At 32.9% G+C, this 18934-nt stretch overlaps 1 protein-coding gene and 3 pseudogenes across 1 annotated transcript; 2 read left to right on the top strand and 2 right to left on the bottom strand.

The window, feature by feature from the left end:
• On the bottom strand, window positions 272-3772 carry LOC104756646. Its single transcript, XM_010479266.2, has 7 exons — window positions 3557-3772; window positions 3331-3463; window positions 3147-3240; window positions 2817-3044; window positions 2612-2707; window positions 757-2506; window positions 272-672 (listed from the first exon to the last, which is right to left on the bottom strand). The coding sequence occupies exons 1-6, from the start codon at window positions 3630-3632 to the stop codon at window positions 1550-1552; spliced, it is 1584 nt and encodes a 527-aa protein (XP_010477568.1). The 5' UTR covers window positions 3633-3772; the 3' UTR covers window positions 272-672; window positions 757-1549.
• On the top strand, window positions 7602-8983 carry LOC104756647 (annotated as a pseudogene).
• On the bottom strand, window positions 10784-12439 carry LOC104759367 (annotated as a pseudogene).
• LOC104759368 lies at window positions 12694-13997 on the top strand (annotated as a pseudogene).

The raw sequence follows: 18934 nt of genomic DNA on the forward strand, positions 1-18934 counted from the left end.
AAAAAAAAAAAAAAAAAAAAAAAACAAATTTTCTGGGGTTTTAGTATATTTTTTAATCATTTTATATTTTTCATTAATCATATTTTTAAATCCAAATATTAAATGCAATATTGTATTTTCGTTTTTAAAAAAAAAAATTAAAAAAAAAAAAATTTTTGGTTTTTTAATCTTTTTATCTCAAAATTGTGTCATTCTAGTTATTGATATGTTGGAGTGTTAATCTAGCAATTAATTGCCAAATTTGTGTCAAACTGGTATATTTTCACAAAGATTAAACCAAATTGTAGGAGAAGATATTTCGAACTTCAGGGTAAAAACTTGACCACAATATCGAATAACTAAAAGACGCTAAGGTAAGAATAAATACATGGAAACAAATGAAGACACAATGGACCTGGAGTGTCCTTAAGATCCGGCTGTCCACGATGCATGCATGCTATGCAAGTCACTAAGGCTTGTTGCCTTGAGTGATGCTAAATACAGCTTTTTTAGTATTGCAGACTTGTTTGCTTCTCCTGCTGTCTTTGAGTATAATAAGACCATATTCTTCAGAATCTCTTGCAGCCGGAACCAAAAAGCCGAGAGACGCTTCTTGTCTAATTCTTTCTCATCTTCTTTCGAAATGTGACAGCCTTCAAGAAAACGAGACAAATCCGACTCCAGCCTCTGAAGCTAAACAAAATAGAACATTCAAAATATGGCATTATGCAAATACATGAATGGTCAATTTTTCAAATCTCTGGATCGAGTACTTACAAAGTTTGGTTGGTGTTGAAACTGGAAGGTCATCTCCGAATACTCTAACAGGATATAAAGGAACGTGCGGGGATCACTTTTAGGGCCTAAAACGTTCAATGATCTCTGATAATTCTCATCTGCCAGAAGAGCGTGCTCATTGGCTTTCTCGATGACATTTTTCACCAAAAACATTTTGCAGCAATTTTTGTGACACCTCGCTAACTCACCGCAAGCCCGTGCGACTTCAACTTTACCAGCTTCCCCAAGATATACGTACGAAGCTAGTGCCCCTCTAAGAGCATCAATGGCTGATAATTGACCAGGAGAAGAATTATCAATGCTCTGGGAGATGCTACTTAGTACATGAGGTGCAGTGGCGGTTGTGACTGTTTGGTCCAAGTGATTACCAAGACAGCGATATGCATACCCAAGCTCAATGTAGACTGCAGTTCTCAACTTTTCTTGAACAACAAAACCTTTCTCTATGGCAAGAAGGAGTTCTTTCTCTGCTGCCAAGTAGAACTCAACTGAGGCAACAAAATCCAGTGTTGTAGACTTCAAAGCTGCTTCTTTGTTCCGCCGCGTTTGATGGAGGTGCAGGGAACTATTCTTTTCATTGGCCAGCTTTCTTCGGGAAAAGCCAGAGTTGAGGAGTGTAACTATAGCAAATTCAGAGTCGTCAGTCTCCTTTAATGCTATCATAGCATTAGTTGTTGCCTCTTCTGCTTCTTTATAATTTTGTCGATCCAAATGTAGTTGACCAATTTTACCCCATACACATACTTTTCTTTTGATAAGAGATTGCAACTCTTTACCGTCGCTTGGATTCAATGATCTTTGAGTTTGTTGGAAACAGTCTAATGCAGCCAACAGGTTTCTTTCTGCAAGACCTGGTGAGATATTTAAATATCCCACCCCTACCTTTGCCCCAGTTCTTCTTCTGAGCCACACAAGTGCAATTTACTAGCAAACAGAACTGACATCTTCTACTGTGTGCCGTTAACTTGTTCTTGAGCTTGTCCACTTCCTCTAAAATCTCAAACGGCATTTCTTCTTTCTTTGTTACTTCATACCCCTCAGGTAAAGGAGAAATTTGAAACTTCACATGAATCTCACCAACCATTAACCATACCTTAGCCCAAAAGATGCGTACTGATGGAAATTCCCTGAAACTAATATAGTCTTGCGTTGTTGAAGGGGTCGGGTGGTTCAGCAACTCCTCAAACTTTCCGAATTGTATAAGCCGTGAAAAAGACGTGTACATGGCAGATGCAAACAAACTCTCCCCAAACTTGTGTGGCATTGATCCAAAAATGGAGCAAGCTAGCTCTACGATATTCAGAGCTTCGAGCAACTGTCCATCCTCTTTGTAAGCTTCCCCAAGAGAAAGATATGATTCACCAAGAAGCAGAACGAGACTCCACAATTTCCTGTCCAGTGTAGATGTTGGAAGCCACTTAACTTCCTGGTCTGAAGACATTAGTTGCCGTGTCCCCGTGAGAGACTTTATAGCCAGAATAACATGTTGAACAGCTGCTCGGTGCGATGAAATTGAACTGGTTGCAGTCAAAGGCGCACGATCTTGGCATACAGGACCAATAGTACCTGAAGCTGAGTTCACAACACGATCAAGGGATTCCTCCACACGATCAAAGTCTGCTACTTTGACTTTGCGTCGCACATTATTAGCCTCAACAGTTAAATCAAACTCCTCTTCATTATTCAAAATGAACCTTGCAAATTGCTCGTGTGCACATGCTCGAACAACCTATCCAGTATGATGTCACAAGAAAATAATTAGTTAGTACCCATAAGGATTTTAAACAGCTTTATTAGTATTAAAGAAAGAGAAAAGAGAAAAAGAACAACTTACTAGTGGGAATGAGCTTGCGCTTGAGGAATGGTTCTTCGCAATAGTGGAAAGATCAAAGAGTTGAAGCAAATCTTCTTCACTAGCGCTTTTGTAGAGCTGAGGAGAACATAACCAAATCAACAAGTCGACTCTTTTTTTTATTTGTGATAGATAATGCCAACAAAAGATGTAATAGTGTTTGGCATATATAATTATAAAACGTTACCCAGTAAACACCAGGATCCTTTTTGCAATTGGATTGAAGAAACCTTAGAACAGCAAGGCTGTTTTGCTGAACAACATTAGGGTCAACGGCAGGTGCATCCCCAGAGATTCCATCTGGTAGAAGCTCATACCCTTGGACAACACCGTTCAGATGATTGCAAATTGCTAGCTCAGGTACACTGTCCATTACATTATCAAGCCAAGCTTCAAGCCAGGATAACGTTGGAACCTGTGTCAAAAAAATTAAGAGAAGGGTAAAGAGAGAAACTAATGAAAAGATGAAAAAGCAGAACCACACTTAGGGTGGGTCAGGGGTGGGTATAGAAGTAACCTGTTGGCTAACAGGTGACAAGCCCGCGTAGTTCTGAAAGCTAACGCCCAATGAACGTTTCCCAATGAGTCTCTCACTCTCTGCAACATCAGGCCTGCAAAGATCATTACTAAATATATAAAATCCTGATTCCCTCACTGAAAAAATTGCAAAACACCTTGCTTGAGTACTAACAAACACGCACCCGGGATTTAAGACGACAGTATGTCCAGCTCGCTGAACTGCTACTGAGACACGAGATTTCGAGTGAGGTGCCTTCAAGATTTGCTGAAGAATCTTAGTAGGTGCAATCACATCAATCTCAGAAATAGATTCCTCTGTCAAGTCACCTTTACCAAATTAGTAATCAGAGAGAAAACCCTAAAAACTCCAATTGAACCCCCAGATGCTTGAGGAGAATAAATACATACCTTCTCGCTCCCTGTTCTCGCCGCCGACCTGAGCGGCGAACCTCATCTCTCCGACCAAGCTAGATCGCAGTCGCATCGTTCTTCTCCGATTTTCTTCTTTTTACTTCTTTCTTCTTCGTCCCTCGGCGTTCGGTTTTCTCGGTTTAATCGGTCCGGTTTATTCGGTTTTTCATATTTTAGGTTATCTAAAAATCTAGCCAAATTGAACCGAATAAAAATTGAAGTTTTACACTTTAGGAATTGGAACTTATATATGATGGAGTCGTGTGGCAAATTAGGTGTTAAACACTTAAAAAAATAACTTGCCATGGAAAAATCACATTTCCTTCTATATAACATGTTTATGTAGAATATATATCTATTTTCACACTTTTGTTTTTCACACTTTTGTTATTTTTTATTTAATACATCAATAAGTAAAAATTAACAAAAAGTAAAGAGCTTCTTTAGATATCTTATTATATAAAGTTCAATGACAAAATTTCTTATTAACGAGATCTTGACACGTGTCAAAAATATTGACAAAATGTTGACACGTATCAAAAATAAATATAGAAACAAATTTAATTTTTACTATTTTACTAATCTACATGAACTGGAAACAAATTTGTTTTTTACTATTTCACTAATCTACATGAATTAGAAACAAAATCTTTACTAAACCTCACAAAATCTTTACTAAACCTTTATTGGATTTTGCAATTTCAATATCTAACCGTATGAGATATTTTGCAATTTCAATATCTAACCGTAGGAGATATGTAAGTCCTATTTAATTTGATACTAGGTACTAACCCGCGGAAAACCGCGGGATGAACTTTTTTTTTTAATAAAAATTTGTAATAATTTATTTTATTATTATGTTATTTATAATAGTTTGTGATTAAAAATTTGGTTTGCTTATATTATATTTTTGTATTTTAAAAATGTTTATTGAAAACCTGTCAATAAAACATTTGTATGTAATGAATAAAATTGTTTAAATCTTTGTCAACTAAACACAATCCTTACTAACATGTAAAAAAGAACAACTAAATATAGCTAGTAAAAGTTCTAAGAAGTCTCTTTGAAAACAACATTCTGTGTATTTTATTCGATTTGGTTTTTAAAATCTTACCTATTAATTTTTTGTTAAGTACAAATTAGTTTTGATTCTAATAGATTTTTTTTTTACTTTTCTACAATTTATTTTATTTGATGTGTCCCCGATTTTCATTTTTTAATTAATTTTATTTATTTAATTAATTATTAAATTTATTTAAGTTGTTTTAATGGCAATTGAATGTAATTTTTACACATTTTAAGGTTAGTTTCATATTTGTACTTTTCAATTAATATAGTAGGATAAAATTTGTAGTTGCAGATTTTATTTGATTAGATTTTTAAAATCTTATCTGTTAATTTTTTTTTAACACGGATTAGTTTTGATTCTAATAGATTTTTTTTACTTTTCTACAATTTATTTTATTTAATGTATCCCCCATTTTCGTTTTTTAATTAATTATATTTATTTAATTTATTTATTAATCTTAATTAAAAATTTCTAATGGCAATTGAATGTAATTTTTTACACATTTAAGGTTAGTTTCATATTTGTACTTCTCAATTAATATAGTAGGATTTGCCACGTCTTTTTGTTTAAATATGTCAATTAATTTGATTTTTACTATTCTACGTGAATTATTGGCCACATTTCTAGAAACAAAAAAAGTTCAAAAAATATTTACCTATCAGTATAAGGAAATTGAGCATATCTCTTATTATATAAAAATGTCTACTAAGTGCTATCCTATATCAAATAAAAACTTTGAGTACAGTAGAAAATCATGAACACCAAACATACAGTTACAAACTATGAGACATCGGAAAACCATACTAGCAAAAGAAAACGGGGTATCATGAGNGTAGTTGCAGATTTTATTTGATTAGATTTTTAAAATCTTATCTGTTAATTTTTTTTTAACACGGATTAGTTTTGATTCTAATAGATTTTTTTTACTTTTCTACAATTTATTTTATTTAATGTATCCCCCATTTTCGTTTTTTAATTAATTATATTTATTTAATTTATTTATTAATCTTAATTAAAAATTTCTAATGGCAATTGAATGTAATTTTTTACACATTTAAGGTTAGTTTCATATTTGTACTTCTCAATTAATATAGTAGGATTTGCCACGTCTTTTTGTTTAAATATGTCAATTAATTTGATTTTTACTATTCTACGTGAATTATTGGCCACATTTCTAGAAACAAAAAAAGTTCAAAAAATATTTACCTATCAGTATAAGGAAATTGAGCATATCTCTTATTATATAAAAATGTCTACTAAGTGCTATCCTATATCAAATAAAAACTTTGAGTACAGTAGAAAATCATGAACACCAAACATACAGTTACAAACTATGAGACATCGGAAAACCATACTAGCAAAAGAAAACGGGGTATCATGAGTGATGATCAGATTGCTATGATGGAAAAAATACTTGCAGATGAACCTCATATAAAACTGGATTTAGCTACACTTCAAATATGGGTAGACAAACTAAATCAATATGTAAGTATAATATTTATATAATGCTACACATATATATACAATTAAATTATATTGTTTTATTTTTAAAAAATTTCCATTATCTAACATTGATTACCAAAATATAGGGTTCACAAATAACAACTTTGCAACTTAAACTATGGTAAGGACTTTTATTGAATTTGTCTTATACAATTTGTAAACACTTCTTCTTATTAACGAGATCGTGACACGTGTCAAAAATATTTTATTAATCTACATGAATTAGAAACAAATTTGATTTTAATATTTGTTTAATTCATGTAGATTAATCAAATTTGTTTCTAACTGGAGTTTAATTCATGGAAAATAGAGGGAAAGACTCCAGTTAGTTAAACTCATCGAGCAAGTTGGAGAAGAACGACCAATATTCAGAAGACTGCACCATAGTGAGTAACTCAGCACAATCAGTCTCAACACGTTGACAAGCGATCCCTTCAACACGTATCCGCTCAATGGCCCACAACAACGTTTTTAACTCCGAATACAGGGGGAGGGGCTCTGTTTTAGACACTTAGCCCCCAACAACAAGGTTCGCTCCTCACCAACGCAACACCACCAGCCCAATCATGAATGCAAATTGGTTGCTTTCCAAGAACCATCAATCTGAAAACAAGGTGAAGAAACCTGGACATCTGATAAGAAGATAGAGCTGACATGACTGCCGTAAAAGAGAGCGCCTATTCCTAGACTAAATTATCGCCCAAAGTCTGAGTAATTATATCATTCGCCTCTATCTCTTAACTTTGATTTTTTAATGGCCTTTCAGATTGTCCATAAAATCTATGGTAATTGAAGAAGTTGATCAGTATCACCCTGTTAAGAGGCGTCACTCCAGAAAAAAAATCCAAATTCGAGTACACCAACTCATATGGTAAACCCTCTGACAAGACCAGAGTCAAAGAGAAATCCCAAACTTCACACGAACAAGGACATTCAAAATAAAAACGTGATTAATATTTTCAACCGTAGAGTCACATCTTTTATATTAAATATCACATTGGACACCTCGGTATATCTATTTACTTACTAAAAATATTTATTTTATATTCTTTGATAAATTTAATTTTATTTCAAAAATTATAAAGCCGCACATCGGACGGGTCCTAATCTAATATATATATATATATGAGGAGAAGACATAAAGAATAATATCTGCGGTTTGAAGAAGCAGTATAGTCGTAATTTCATCATTGCTCTAAGTGAAATCGTTAGTGGTCGACAAAGAAAAGAAACTAAAATAGCAAAGAGTCGATAGCCACTTGAGACGAGTTGTAGTCTTGTAAAGTTGACCTTGACCGAATTACCTTGGCCTGTTCTAAGGCCATCCGCAACGGCCCAACACTCAGTGTGTTCTTAGCCATTTAAAAATTGGAAATATTGGGAAAATGGGCTTAGATCATATTTTTTGATCTTATTGTAGAACTGATTTAACTCATGTTCTAGTGTGACGTGTCAGTGTGTGATTGGAAACGTTTTTTGCAAAGGAGAGAATTTTCATTTCTCTCGAAAAACACTGTGGCCGCTAGGTTTTTCTTCTCTTCCTCTCTAGTTGCGGCGATAGCTTCGTCTTCTGCGTGTTCTCCGATTAAGGTGTGTTTTCCGGTGATAAAAACACCGGTGTTATTAATCTTATTAAATAATCTTATTAAAAAATCTGCTTTTGCTTTATAGTAGGATGATCCGCATAAGTACCGGTGTTATTAATCGATGTCTGTGTAATCGATTCTCAAGTTTTGCTGGATCTGAAAACAATACTAAGCTTTCCAAAACCCTCGGCGCTGCAAACATCATCCCTATTCCACACAGAAGGGATCCTGAACCTAAAGGCCAAGATCTCGATTTCATCAATGTCGCTCATAGTCACCTGATTCAATCTGATTGGGATAAGCTTAATAAGCTATCAGACCACTTGGATTCGTTTCGCGTCAAGAACATACTACTAAAGATTCAAAAAGATTATCTTCTTTCTCTTGAGTTCTTCAACTGGACGAAAACACGAAACCCAGGTTCTCACTCTCTCGAAACCAATGCTATAGTCCTTCACACTCTCACCAAAAACCGCAAGTTCAAGTCTGCAGAGTCAATCTTGAGAGATGTACTAGTGAACGGTGCTGTGGATTTGCCTGCTAAAGTCTTTGATGTATTGTTGTATTCGTACAGGGAATGTGACTCTACACCTCGAGTGTTTGATTCACTCTTCAAAACTTTTGCTCATTTGAAGAGATTCAGAAACGCTACAGATACTTTTGTGCAGATGAAGGATTACGGGTTTCTTCCAACGGTTGAGTCTTGTAATGCTTACATGAGTTCACTGCATGGTCAAGGAAGGGTTGATATTGCTCTCAGGTTTTACAAGGAGATGCGGTGATGTAAGATATCACCAAACACATTCACTCTCAACATGGTTATCTCAGGTTATTGTAAGTCTGGCAAGCTTGACAAGGGCATTGAGTTGCTACAAGACATGGACGAGGAAAGCTGCTCAGTTTGTTAAAGAACTCGACAAAGAGAATTTGGTGCCAAACTCGTCAACCTTCTCTGCGTTGATAATGGGACAATGCGTGAGGAGAAATGCAGACCGTGGTTTTGAACTGTACAAAAGCATGATTAGAAGCGGTTGCCATCCGAATGAAGAAACATTCATCATGTTGGTTTCTGCCTTCTGTAAGAATGAGGATTTTGATGGAGCAGCACAAGTGCTAAAGGAAATGGTCAGAAGATCAATTCCTCTTGATTCAATGACTGTTCATCAGGTCTGCAATGAGGATTGTAATATGTTTTAGATTATTTATATTAAATCTAATAACCATGTTCTTCCATTACCAACTAATTAAACAAAAGATCTTAACTCATGTTCTTACATTATCTTAATAATTTTTTTACTCTAAGAACACCCACAGCTGTTCTCCCATTGCAGATGCCCTAATGTTCTTAGTTCTTCTTAGCTCTTAAGAAAAATATCTTAGTGGTTTTCCACCTTCAAGGATAGTTTTATTAAGAAATCCTTCGTTTTAATCCAATGACACAAGAGATCTTAGATCACTAAAAAGTATCATAATAACACAATAATGTTACATACGTTTTGGTGATATTATGAATTAATATGTCTTCTGGTATAAATTATCACTAATGATTAAAATATTTTGCTGTTTGATTTTTGAAAAATAAATTAATGGAATTGTTGACAAAAAAACTAATAATAAAAATAAATAAATTAATGGAATTTCTTGTATCATCTTATCAACTTGAGATTATATACTATACTATATAGATCAAGTGATGTTTAAGCCGTTTTCCAAATGATATGATATTTTAGTATTATAATGCAAAAGTATTAGTATTTGTTTTACTTGATTGTCCTTATATATATGAAAGAAAAACCATTATATATATAGTTACAATACGTTATAGTTATTAAAAGTAGTATCAAATAATTATATTAGATATTTTACAACTTGTTTTGGTAAAGATATTTTACAACTAGTGTTTTGGTAAAAAGATATTTGACAACTATATATTTGCAATACCACATTATTACTTATATGATAAATAAAAGAACATTAACTTAGATACATGATAGAATAAGTTATGAATTCGCTCTACACATATATTAAAATTATATATTCTAGTAGATGTCTTTTTACTTTCATTTTTGTAAAGTTTCTTTAATGACTAAAATTGATGGGTCAAAAAACATTTGAATAAAAAGACATATTATGTGTGGACACGTGAAGGTTGTGTTTACGTGTCGATATGCAATACGACAGAAAAAAATAAAATGTTTTATTCTCTACTCTTGTTCTGTAATACAAGGCTACAAGCAGATGCACCTACTGTATATAACTAAAACAATCATGTCCATTCATTTCCCTATTGTCCAATCCAACGGTGTATATCAGAGATCTCATTGTCCCCTGCCCTCCTTCTTCAGCTCCCTATATAAATGAAGAGAATCAAGAAGAGTCAGAGGCTCAGAGCTAAGACTAAGAAGCGTGACAACAATACCATTACCACACACACTCAGATATCAAGAGATTAATAGAGAGTGACAGTAACATATGGCGTCGTGAATGAAGGCGGTGCTAATCTCTACTGGTTTCTTGGCCACGGCTATGCATCTAAAAGTCATTGTTCCCGTGGCTGTAGATTTCTCACAGGCACCGATCCTTTTGAGCTATTTCCTGACGTGGCTGAAACCACCGTATCTCTACGTCATCACCAACGTCATCATCGTCGTTATCTTTGCTTCTTCAAAGTTTTTCCGGAGTACTGTCTCTTCCAGCAAAGACTACGAGGTTTCTTACAGTGGCGACAATAATAAGTTAATTACATTTCAAACTTGTTGTTTGTCCGTGACTTTCTACTTTTGTTCACTTGTTATTGTCGTATTGAAAAGACAACTAAAAATAAAATAAAATTATGAAAAAAAACTTAATAATTTTAATAGTCTAATTCATCACTTTTTGTTTGTGATATTCCATCTTAAGTTGACAATGTAATTAACGTCATTGAATAGATCTTTCTTTCTTCGTAATCTATTTTTATATTGACGCATTTTTTTTGAGTCGGGTCTTAAATAACTAATTTCGTAATTAGAATGCTCTTTCTTTCCTAATATGGGAATACAAAGGCAAAAAGATACATTATTATCACTATGGTGTTTGTAACAGACCATCAATAACATTCACATTAACCACACAAAAAACAAAGAAGAAAAAAGCATCAATCCCTCTTGTGTTCATTCGCATCTTAGCTTCAGTTTCTCCACTGTAAGGAGCAACGTGAAATGCGTACTGTTGAATGACGGAGAAGACGATCATCTCAAGACACACAAGCACGTTTTGCATAGCTTCCTCAATCTGCTCCACCTCCAGCCAGAAATGATGCGACTTTATTACTCCCATTTTCACTAATATGTCCAGCACTATTCCCTGTATAACACACAGCACCCATGTCAGAATTTAAAAAACCGAACTCAGCACTCATATTGTTAGATACCAACACTTCCCAAGATAAGAGAGGAACAATGTGCTAAAGACATAAAATGCTCTAAACTTTCAGAATGTTCACTTATTTGACAAAATTCAGTGGTGATCCTAAAAATCCTTTCTGATGAGACTTGCTTGTTCTCAAGGACCAATCAACAAGTTTGAAATGGCTTTGGTTCGCTATACCACAGAAAGACTTCGATTAAGATGAAACTTCTCAACGCTCAGACCATATCTTATTACCAAACGTCTGGACCAACGAATAACCTTTTCAACCTTCAGCTCTCAACTAGATAGATAATGTAAGACCTGATCCTACAGTAGCCTTAAACAAGATAATCTTGATAGTCTAATTCATGAAAGTGAAATAAGACGGAAACTGCCCTTCAAACATCTTAGGATATTCTAGAGACTACTAAATATTTATCTTTCCATTATCTTTATCAGCAGAATGAAGAAAAATCCGAATTGCTTTCTCATCGGAAACAGTTTGATGAATGAAGAAGCTAGTAGGCAAAGAAAAGAACTACTGATTTGGCAGGCAAAAAGAAAAGCTATAAACCATGTATTTACCTGCCAGAAGCAGAAGAAGACTATCCCTTGGACGCACATGAACTTCGTAAGTGGCTTATGAGGTTCCAACTCATTGGCAAAAACATGGTAGAATTTCACCAAGGAATACAATGCCAGTGAAACCGAAACATTCAGAACGACGGTGAAAATCCAGCTCAACCACGCTGGATAAATCCCGAGGATCTGTAGTGTTATCATTAAGAAGGAACACACAGGGCGGATAATACAAAACTGCCATGTCCATTGCTTGAGCTGTTTCAGTGTGCGGTAATCCAGATGCGTGGTGCGGGGCACGAAAAGAGAGTCATTGGAAAGGAATGGTGGATCTCTCTCCCTTTGTATTCATCAGGGATAATCTGTGCGCTCATAACTATACATCAAAGCCAAGAATGTAGCAATGACCTGAAAACAAACAGAGCAGAGCAATACAACAAAATCAAGAAACAGCCACGGAGAAAGAGAGAGAGACAATGTAAAGGAAAGAGACAAGAGAGAATCTAGAAGAAACATACAAGTGCCTCATAGCAATCCTTAACGGCGTCTAGAAACATGAAGAAGGGTTTGCTACCCTTAGCATCTAACAAACCAACAAAAGAGTTGATGGAATAAACAGGAGCCATAAGTATGATAATAAGAATGGAGGGTTCTTCCAGTAAAACAAATGCTGGGATATGAGCTGCATGGTGAGGTGCATCGAGAGCAAAACACAGAACATGGCTCCCATCACCGTGATCTCCGCAGGAGATAGAGTAGACAAGAATGTAAGTCCATTCTTGTCTCCTCTCTCTCTCTCTCTCTCTCTCTCTCTCTCTCTCTCTCTCTCTCTCTCTCTTTATTATGTCTCTGTCTTATGAACAAAAAAAGAGTAGACGTATTCACCAAAAAAAAAACAAAAAAAAGAGTAGACGTCGTTCTTATACAAGACGAGATCATCATTTCATAAGATTTTGAAGTTTGGAGATGGCATCGGCTTTTAATTTAGATCATCCACGACCACGAGGATGATGATTGTATTAGGTGTATTGATATTGTGTTCAGTTTCTTCTGCCCAAAGCTGGAGCAAAGAAGGCCATATTCTTACATGTCGAATTGCTCAGGTAAGTTTATGATCGTCTATATATAGTGCGTTTGAAATCAAGTATTTTGTTTATTGGTTTGTGTCAATCACTTTGGACTATATAATAGGATATACACTTATCAAGAATAATTAATTAACTCTTAGTGAGACGTACCTACAACTTTCAAGTATGGTTATTGGTTGACTTTAAAAATCACTGTAAAAAAAAAGTAAAAAGTTTTCAATATTCCATGCCTAATATTCTCATATAGATGATCATGAACGAATACAGATAAGATTGTTGGGATACCAAGGCCTCTATATAGCAAAAGTTTTTATATGTGTGCTTGTGTGGTGTGACAGAAACTTTTGGAAGCCGGACCGGCACATGTAGTAGAGAATCTCTTACCGGATTATGTGAAAGGTGATTTATCAGCCTTGTGTGTGTGGCCTGACCAGATCCGACATTGGTACAAGTACCGTTGGACCAGTCATCTCCATTACATCGACACTCCTGACCAAGCCTGCTCTTACGATTACTCCAGTAAGTCATCATCATAACCAAAACATTCTTTAATTAACGGTTCTATTTTCAACCGGAGTTAACCATGACTAAAAAATTATACAAAACCCGAAACCTCATTATTTTCAAAACATTATTAAATGGGAAAATAATTAAAATTGAATTTTGAAAAAAAAAAAAAACAGGGGATTGTCATGATCAGCATGGGTTAAAGGATATGTGTGTTGATGGAGCAATCCAAAACTTCACGTCACAGCTTCAGCATTACGGCGAAGGAACATCTGATCGTAGATGTACGTGATCATTTTTATTTCTTTACTATAACTTTGATATCAAAATGTTGATGTATTCTTGTGCTTAGTTTTTTTCTTTTCTTTTTCGTTACATTCCTCTTGTTCAATCTTGTAGATAACATGACCGAAGCCCTTTTGTTCTTGTCTCATATTTATGGGAGATATTCATCAGGTTTATTACTAATCATTTCACACACACATAGTTCTATTTTCATGTTAGATACTTAAATATTTAATTAATTATGATTATTTCTACCGTGGTTGTTTTTTTCTCTTACAAAGCCAATGCATGTGGGATTCACAAGTGATGAAGGGGGGAACACGATAGATTTACGTTGGTACAGACATAAATCTAATCTTCATCATGTAAGCTTCTTCTTTTGTCTCTTACTAACTTTGAACTTTATTACGGGGGAAAAAAAAAAGAACTAATTAGTGAGACAATATGTGTAGGTATGGGACAGATAGATCATTCTCACGGCTCTGAAAGAATACTACGACAAGAATTTGGATCTCCTCCAAGAGGATCTTGTGAAGAACATCACCAATGTAATAAAATAAATCTATTTATATTTTACTATAAATTTTCATAATGCTTTTCTTTTTTCCACCGTGACTTATAGTAATTGTTATCATATATTAGGGATTATGGCACGACGATCTATCTTCGTGGACAGACTGCAACGATCTTATCGCTTGTCCACACAAGTAAGTTTTAAATCACTTGGTTTGATATTGACTCGACGCTAGTTTAAAGCTAGCCTTACAAATCTTGATACTTTTTTTCTGGTCCAAAAATCTTAGAAAGAAGCTGAAAATGAAAATAATGGTTTTTGATAATTTTTATGGAGTTGGCTAGTGTTAAGTTTCACTAAATTTGAATTCAAAATCAATAAATAGTAGTCTCAATGATTAATGGGTTTACTAATGTCCCATATCTTACCTTATATCACATCTTATTTCCTATGTGAGATTTCTAAAAAAAATGATTTAGACTCGAACATTGGTGTTTTGATAGTATGTACCATCATGATCAGATTCTTACTGAGTTTCACATCATAACTAAAGATCCTGAAGTTGGTTCTGTTTTGGACTTTTGGTGGAGAAAATCTAATTTCCAAAAATATAAGATAATGTTAATAACTATATTTTGGGACATTCTCAAAAATGCCCCTTTTTCCATACATCTTTTTAAAAATACCCCTTCTTGTTGACCATTTTTAAAATTATCCCTCTTTATATACAAAATGACCAAATTACCTTTTTTTGAGTGACAGCAAGAATGTACAGTCATCAAAATCGAAAATATTTTCCCGCCAAAAAAATTTCCCGCCAAATTTTTTTTTTCCCGCCAAAATCGAAAATTTTTCCCGCCAAAAATATTGAAATTTATACCTTTTAAAAAAAAAATTTAAAGTGTTTACAAGGTTTTTAAAAGGTTTTTAAGCACAACGCTTTTACAATGTTTTTAAAAAATTTTAAAGTGTTTACAAGGTTTTTAAAAGGTTTTTAAAAACTTTTTAAAAGCATTTACAAGGTGTTTAAAAACCTTTTAAAACCCTTTTAAAAATCTTATAAAAACTTTTACAAGGTTTTTAAAAACATTGTAAAAGCGTTTACAATGTGTTTAAAAACCTTTTAAAAATCTTTTTAAAAATCTTTTTAAAAACTATTTGAAAACCTTTTAAAAACCTTTTAAAACATTTTAAAAATCTTGTAAAAGCGTTTACGAGTTGTTTAAAAAACCTTTTAAAACTCTTTAAAAAATCTTGTAAAAGCCTTTACAAGGTGTTTATAAGGCTTTTATAAGGTAGAAACCTTATAAAACCTTTTAAAAGCCTTGTAAATTTTTTTTGGCGGGAAAATTTTTTCGAAAAATTTTTGGCGGGAAAATATGTCGGAAATTTTTTGGCGGGGAAATTTTGTTTTTCTTTTTATTGAATAAAATAATTTTCATCTAAGGGTAAAATGGTNTAAAAGAGGGCAAAAATAAAAATGGCCAGAAAAGAGGGTATTTTTGAAAAGGGGTATATCAAAAGGGCATTTTTAACAAATTCTCCTATATTTTTCAAATGATAATCGTGATATTTAATCTACAAATTATTTCACTTTTAAATAAATGTTTCACATTTTTTTATTCGATCCAAATAGAATCCAAAAAGAGACAATCGAATCAAACAAAGTTTAATTAATTTTGTTTTTACACTATTAAACTAGCTATATAAGTTTGTTCTTTCGTCACAAGCTGCTATGATAACAAAACTCTTAAGAACTTATAGGAAAAAAATTGAATACCAATATAGCAAGTTAGCAACATGAGTATTTGAACACACAATCAAATACCTAATACTTGTGATTTGAGTTTTTAAAAACAAAGATATGTTATTCGATCTATGAAAATAAAATGTGTGATTTTAATTTTTACTTTGGCGGGTTGGTAAAACTAAATTTATATAGCTGATAAATTAATAAATTTTATTTTTTAAAAATTATAATATTAAAATTACTAATTTATATTTCAAAAAACAATAATGCGAATACAACAAACAAATAATATAAAACTGTAATATACGTCAAAAATAAAATACTATAATATTTAAAAATAATTAGTATTCAAAAAACCATATATAGATTTATAGAACAATTAAAAATAAATATTATTTCAAACAAAATAATTTTTTAAAGAAAATCTAGCAATAACTTTTATTATTTTATTATAATTATTTTTAAAAAATGTTATCTCTTAATTACATTATATATAGCATGTATAGAGGGAACTAGGTTAAGATAAACGACTCTCCTATTCTTTCTATATATACATCACCTATAGATGTAAAGTAAACAACGGACAATTTTAATATTTCGTAAATATTTAGACTTTATGTTTAAAATTGCGTGTTTTATTAACTATAGAGACCAAATCACGTTATGCGGCAGCCAACACGTTACAAATTAAGAATCAATACAATAAAAATAGGATACGTTTCTTTACAGCATGACACCTCAGTTTTAACATTCAAGCTTGTGTTGACACATCAGTTAAAATCACTAACCTATCAAATTAAAACAATTAATACAGATCATCATTTTTTTTTGCTTAGGTGGACAAAGAAATTAAGCGAAGAAACGAAGAAAGAGAGAGCAGCCATATGGCCAAAGACGCGAGGGTTATTCACTCACAAACCCTTCTACAAGAGTAAGAGAGATTGCAAACTCATTCGATAGTTTTCTCAATCTCTTTTTTCTAGATTCAGTTTTTTTCAGTTCTGTTGATTGAGAACTGTTCTATTTTGACCGTCATGGGACAAAACATCAATATCTTTGATTGCAGGATGTGATTTTTTCATGAGCTAGATCGGCGGTAAAGAGCAGCCATGGACAAAACATCAATATTCAATGACTGATGCTAATTTAAATTCCCTAATCTTTTTGTATGGATGATTGCGTTGAGATACTTTTATAATGATTTGCTTATTTGAGGCAATATGAACCATTTGGATATTAAAACACTCTCGTGGAATGAGATGCTTGTGAATACTTAAGGTCTCTTTGTTAGCACCTATAGCGGAAGAAAAGTCTGTTTTGTTCTTTCTTTTTTTTGTTTTTGTTTAGGTGATTTGGTTTAAGTGCTTCAGGTATTACTTGGAGATGTGGGAGCTGGAAAATCAAGTCTTGTGCTGCTTTTTGTAAAATATCAGTTTTGTTGAATTAGGTTGGTGGATCTCTCTTCCTCCCTCTCTTTGTGTGTCTTGTGACATTTGGTTTTGTTACTTTTATAATGATTTACTTATCTGATGCAATATGATCTCTCTTTCTCCCTCTCTCTCCGATGGTTGTTTCTTTATTTTGATCTATTTTCTGAGCTCTCATCAATATATTCATAGGTTTGTGTAGAAAATTGCTCTGTATTATCAACTAATAAGGAGAATCGATTCATGAGGGAGCAAGATTACTCACCACTGAGCTGTGACAGTGTCATGAACGAAATTCATACATTGTAGAGGTGAATCACAAAGGAGGAGAAGAAGCCTTAGGATCAAATTCCTAAATTGGATTTTGGGGATTAAGCAAATCAAGAGAGAGAGTATTGGAAGTTATTCATTACTTAATCCTGCAAAAGAGAAAGAGAAACTGGAAGTGAATGATGCTATGATGATGAAGAACGAAGAGGAAGCATGACCAAATGAATTGGTGGTGTGGTCGCAGAGGAAGAAGAAGATGTAAAAGAGAAGAAACGTGACTTAGTCACCAAAGTAAAAAGGCCATTGTGCACATTTATATTATTGTAATAAAAGCCCATATATGTAAATGCCTAAATGGATATGTTTATTTTATTTTATTGTCAAATAATTATAATTATTTATTTAAGTCTACATTTTTATTTACAGAATTAATATTAAAAGAAAAATTAAATAAACTATGTGACAAGAATAAGTATAAATATTAAATATGTTGTAAGAGATCAATTATGTGAGATTAAAGAGACAAATGTTGAAGTGGCTAAACTTAAAGTATTAAGATCCATCAAGAACTTTTACAACGTAAACATCAAATAGTAATCTCTCTTATTATTTTTTATGGCTTTTGAGTGAGAAACAAATCAAAAACTAAGGGCTTGAAATTTCTAAACTATTTTTTAAGGGTAATAAAATTAAAAATAAATTCAAAAACTAAATTTGTGAAATAAAAAACTCAAGTATCATATGATGATGTAAATAATAATAATAACAAAAAACCAAAATTACCATTGAAATTATCAAAAGTTTATGAAATTTGATTTCAAACAACATAAATTTATGAAACTTAATTTTAAATAACATGTTAAATTATGAAATCAAAAAACAAAATACAAAAAATATTAAAAAATCAAAATAAAAATTCAATCCCGCCGCGTAGCGCGGGTTCAACCTAGTTAAGATTGTAATTAAATAATATCCTTTCGTTTTTGGTAGGGCCAACATCGATCGTCAGTTAAGTTTTTTGATAATGTTAAACAACATCGTGAGTTTAAATACTATACCTTTTCGTTAAACACAAACAAAACCTATTAACTAACCATCTAATAGTTTTGATAAATGAATATATCCAACAATTCGTATCCCAATTAGTTAGTTACTACTAAACTTTGATCACATGCATGAACATGAATCCAATAAAAAGTGAGAGAGTGAGTGCTTTCCTCAAAAACTTCTCATTGTAAAAAAAGTAAAGTACATCATAATTAGAATTTAGGATTTTAAACAATGAAGTATATAGATGCTCAAATCGAATATGACTGGCATAGGCAAAACGACGCTAACAAAAGCAACCTTCGACTAAATGTCCACTAGATATGATGTTTTTGCTCCCAAACAAAAAAAAAAAAAAAA

This window comes from Camelina sativa, chromosome 17 (genome assembly GCF_000633955.1).
Source record: "Camelina sativa cultivar DH55 chromosome 17, Cs, whole genome shotgun sequence".
Taxonomy (NCBI): domain Eukaryota; kingdom Viridiplantae; phylum Streptophyta; class Magnoliopsida; order Brassicales; family Brassicaceae; genus Camelina; species Camelina sativa.

Excerpts from the sequence above, each read along its gene's own strand:
- LOC104756646 (XM_010479266.2), bottom strand. The coding sequence starts at position 3,632 with ATGCGACTGCGATCTAGCTTGGTCGGAGAGATGAGGTTCGCCGCTCAG. Across the intron at positions 3,241-3,330 it reads ACTGTCGTCTTAAATCCCGG|GCCTGATGTTGCAGAGAGTG; the intron begins GTGCGTGTTTGT and ends TGATCTTTGCAG. Across the intron at positions 3,045-3,146 it reads TGTCACCTGTTAGCCAACAG|GTTCCAACGTTATCCTGGCT; the intron begins GTTACTTCTATA and ends TTTTTGACACAG.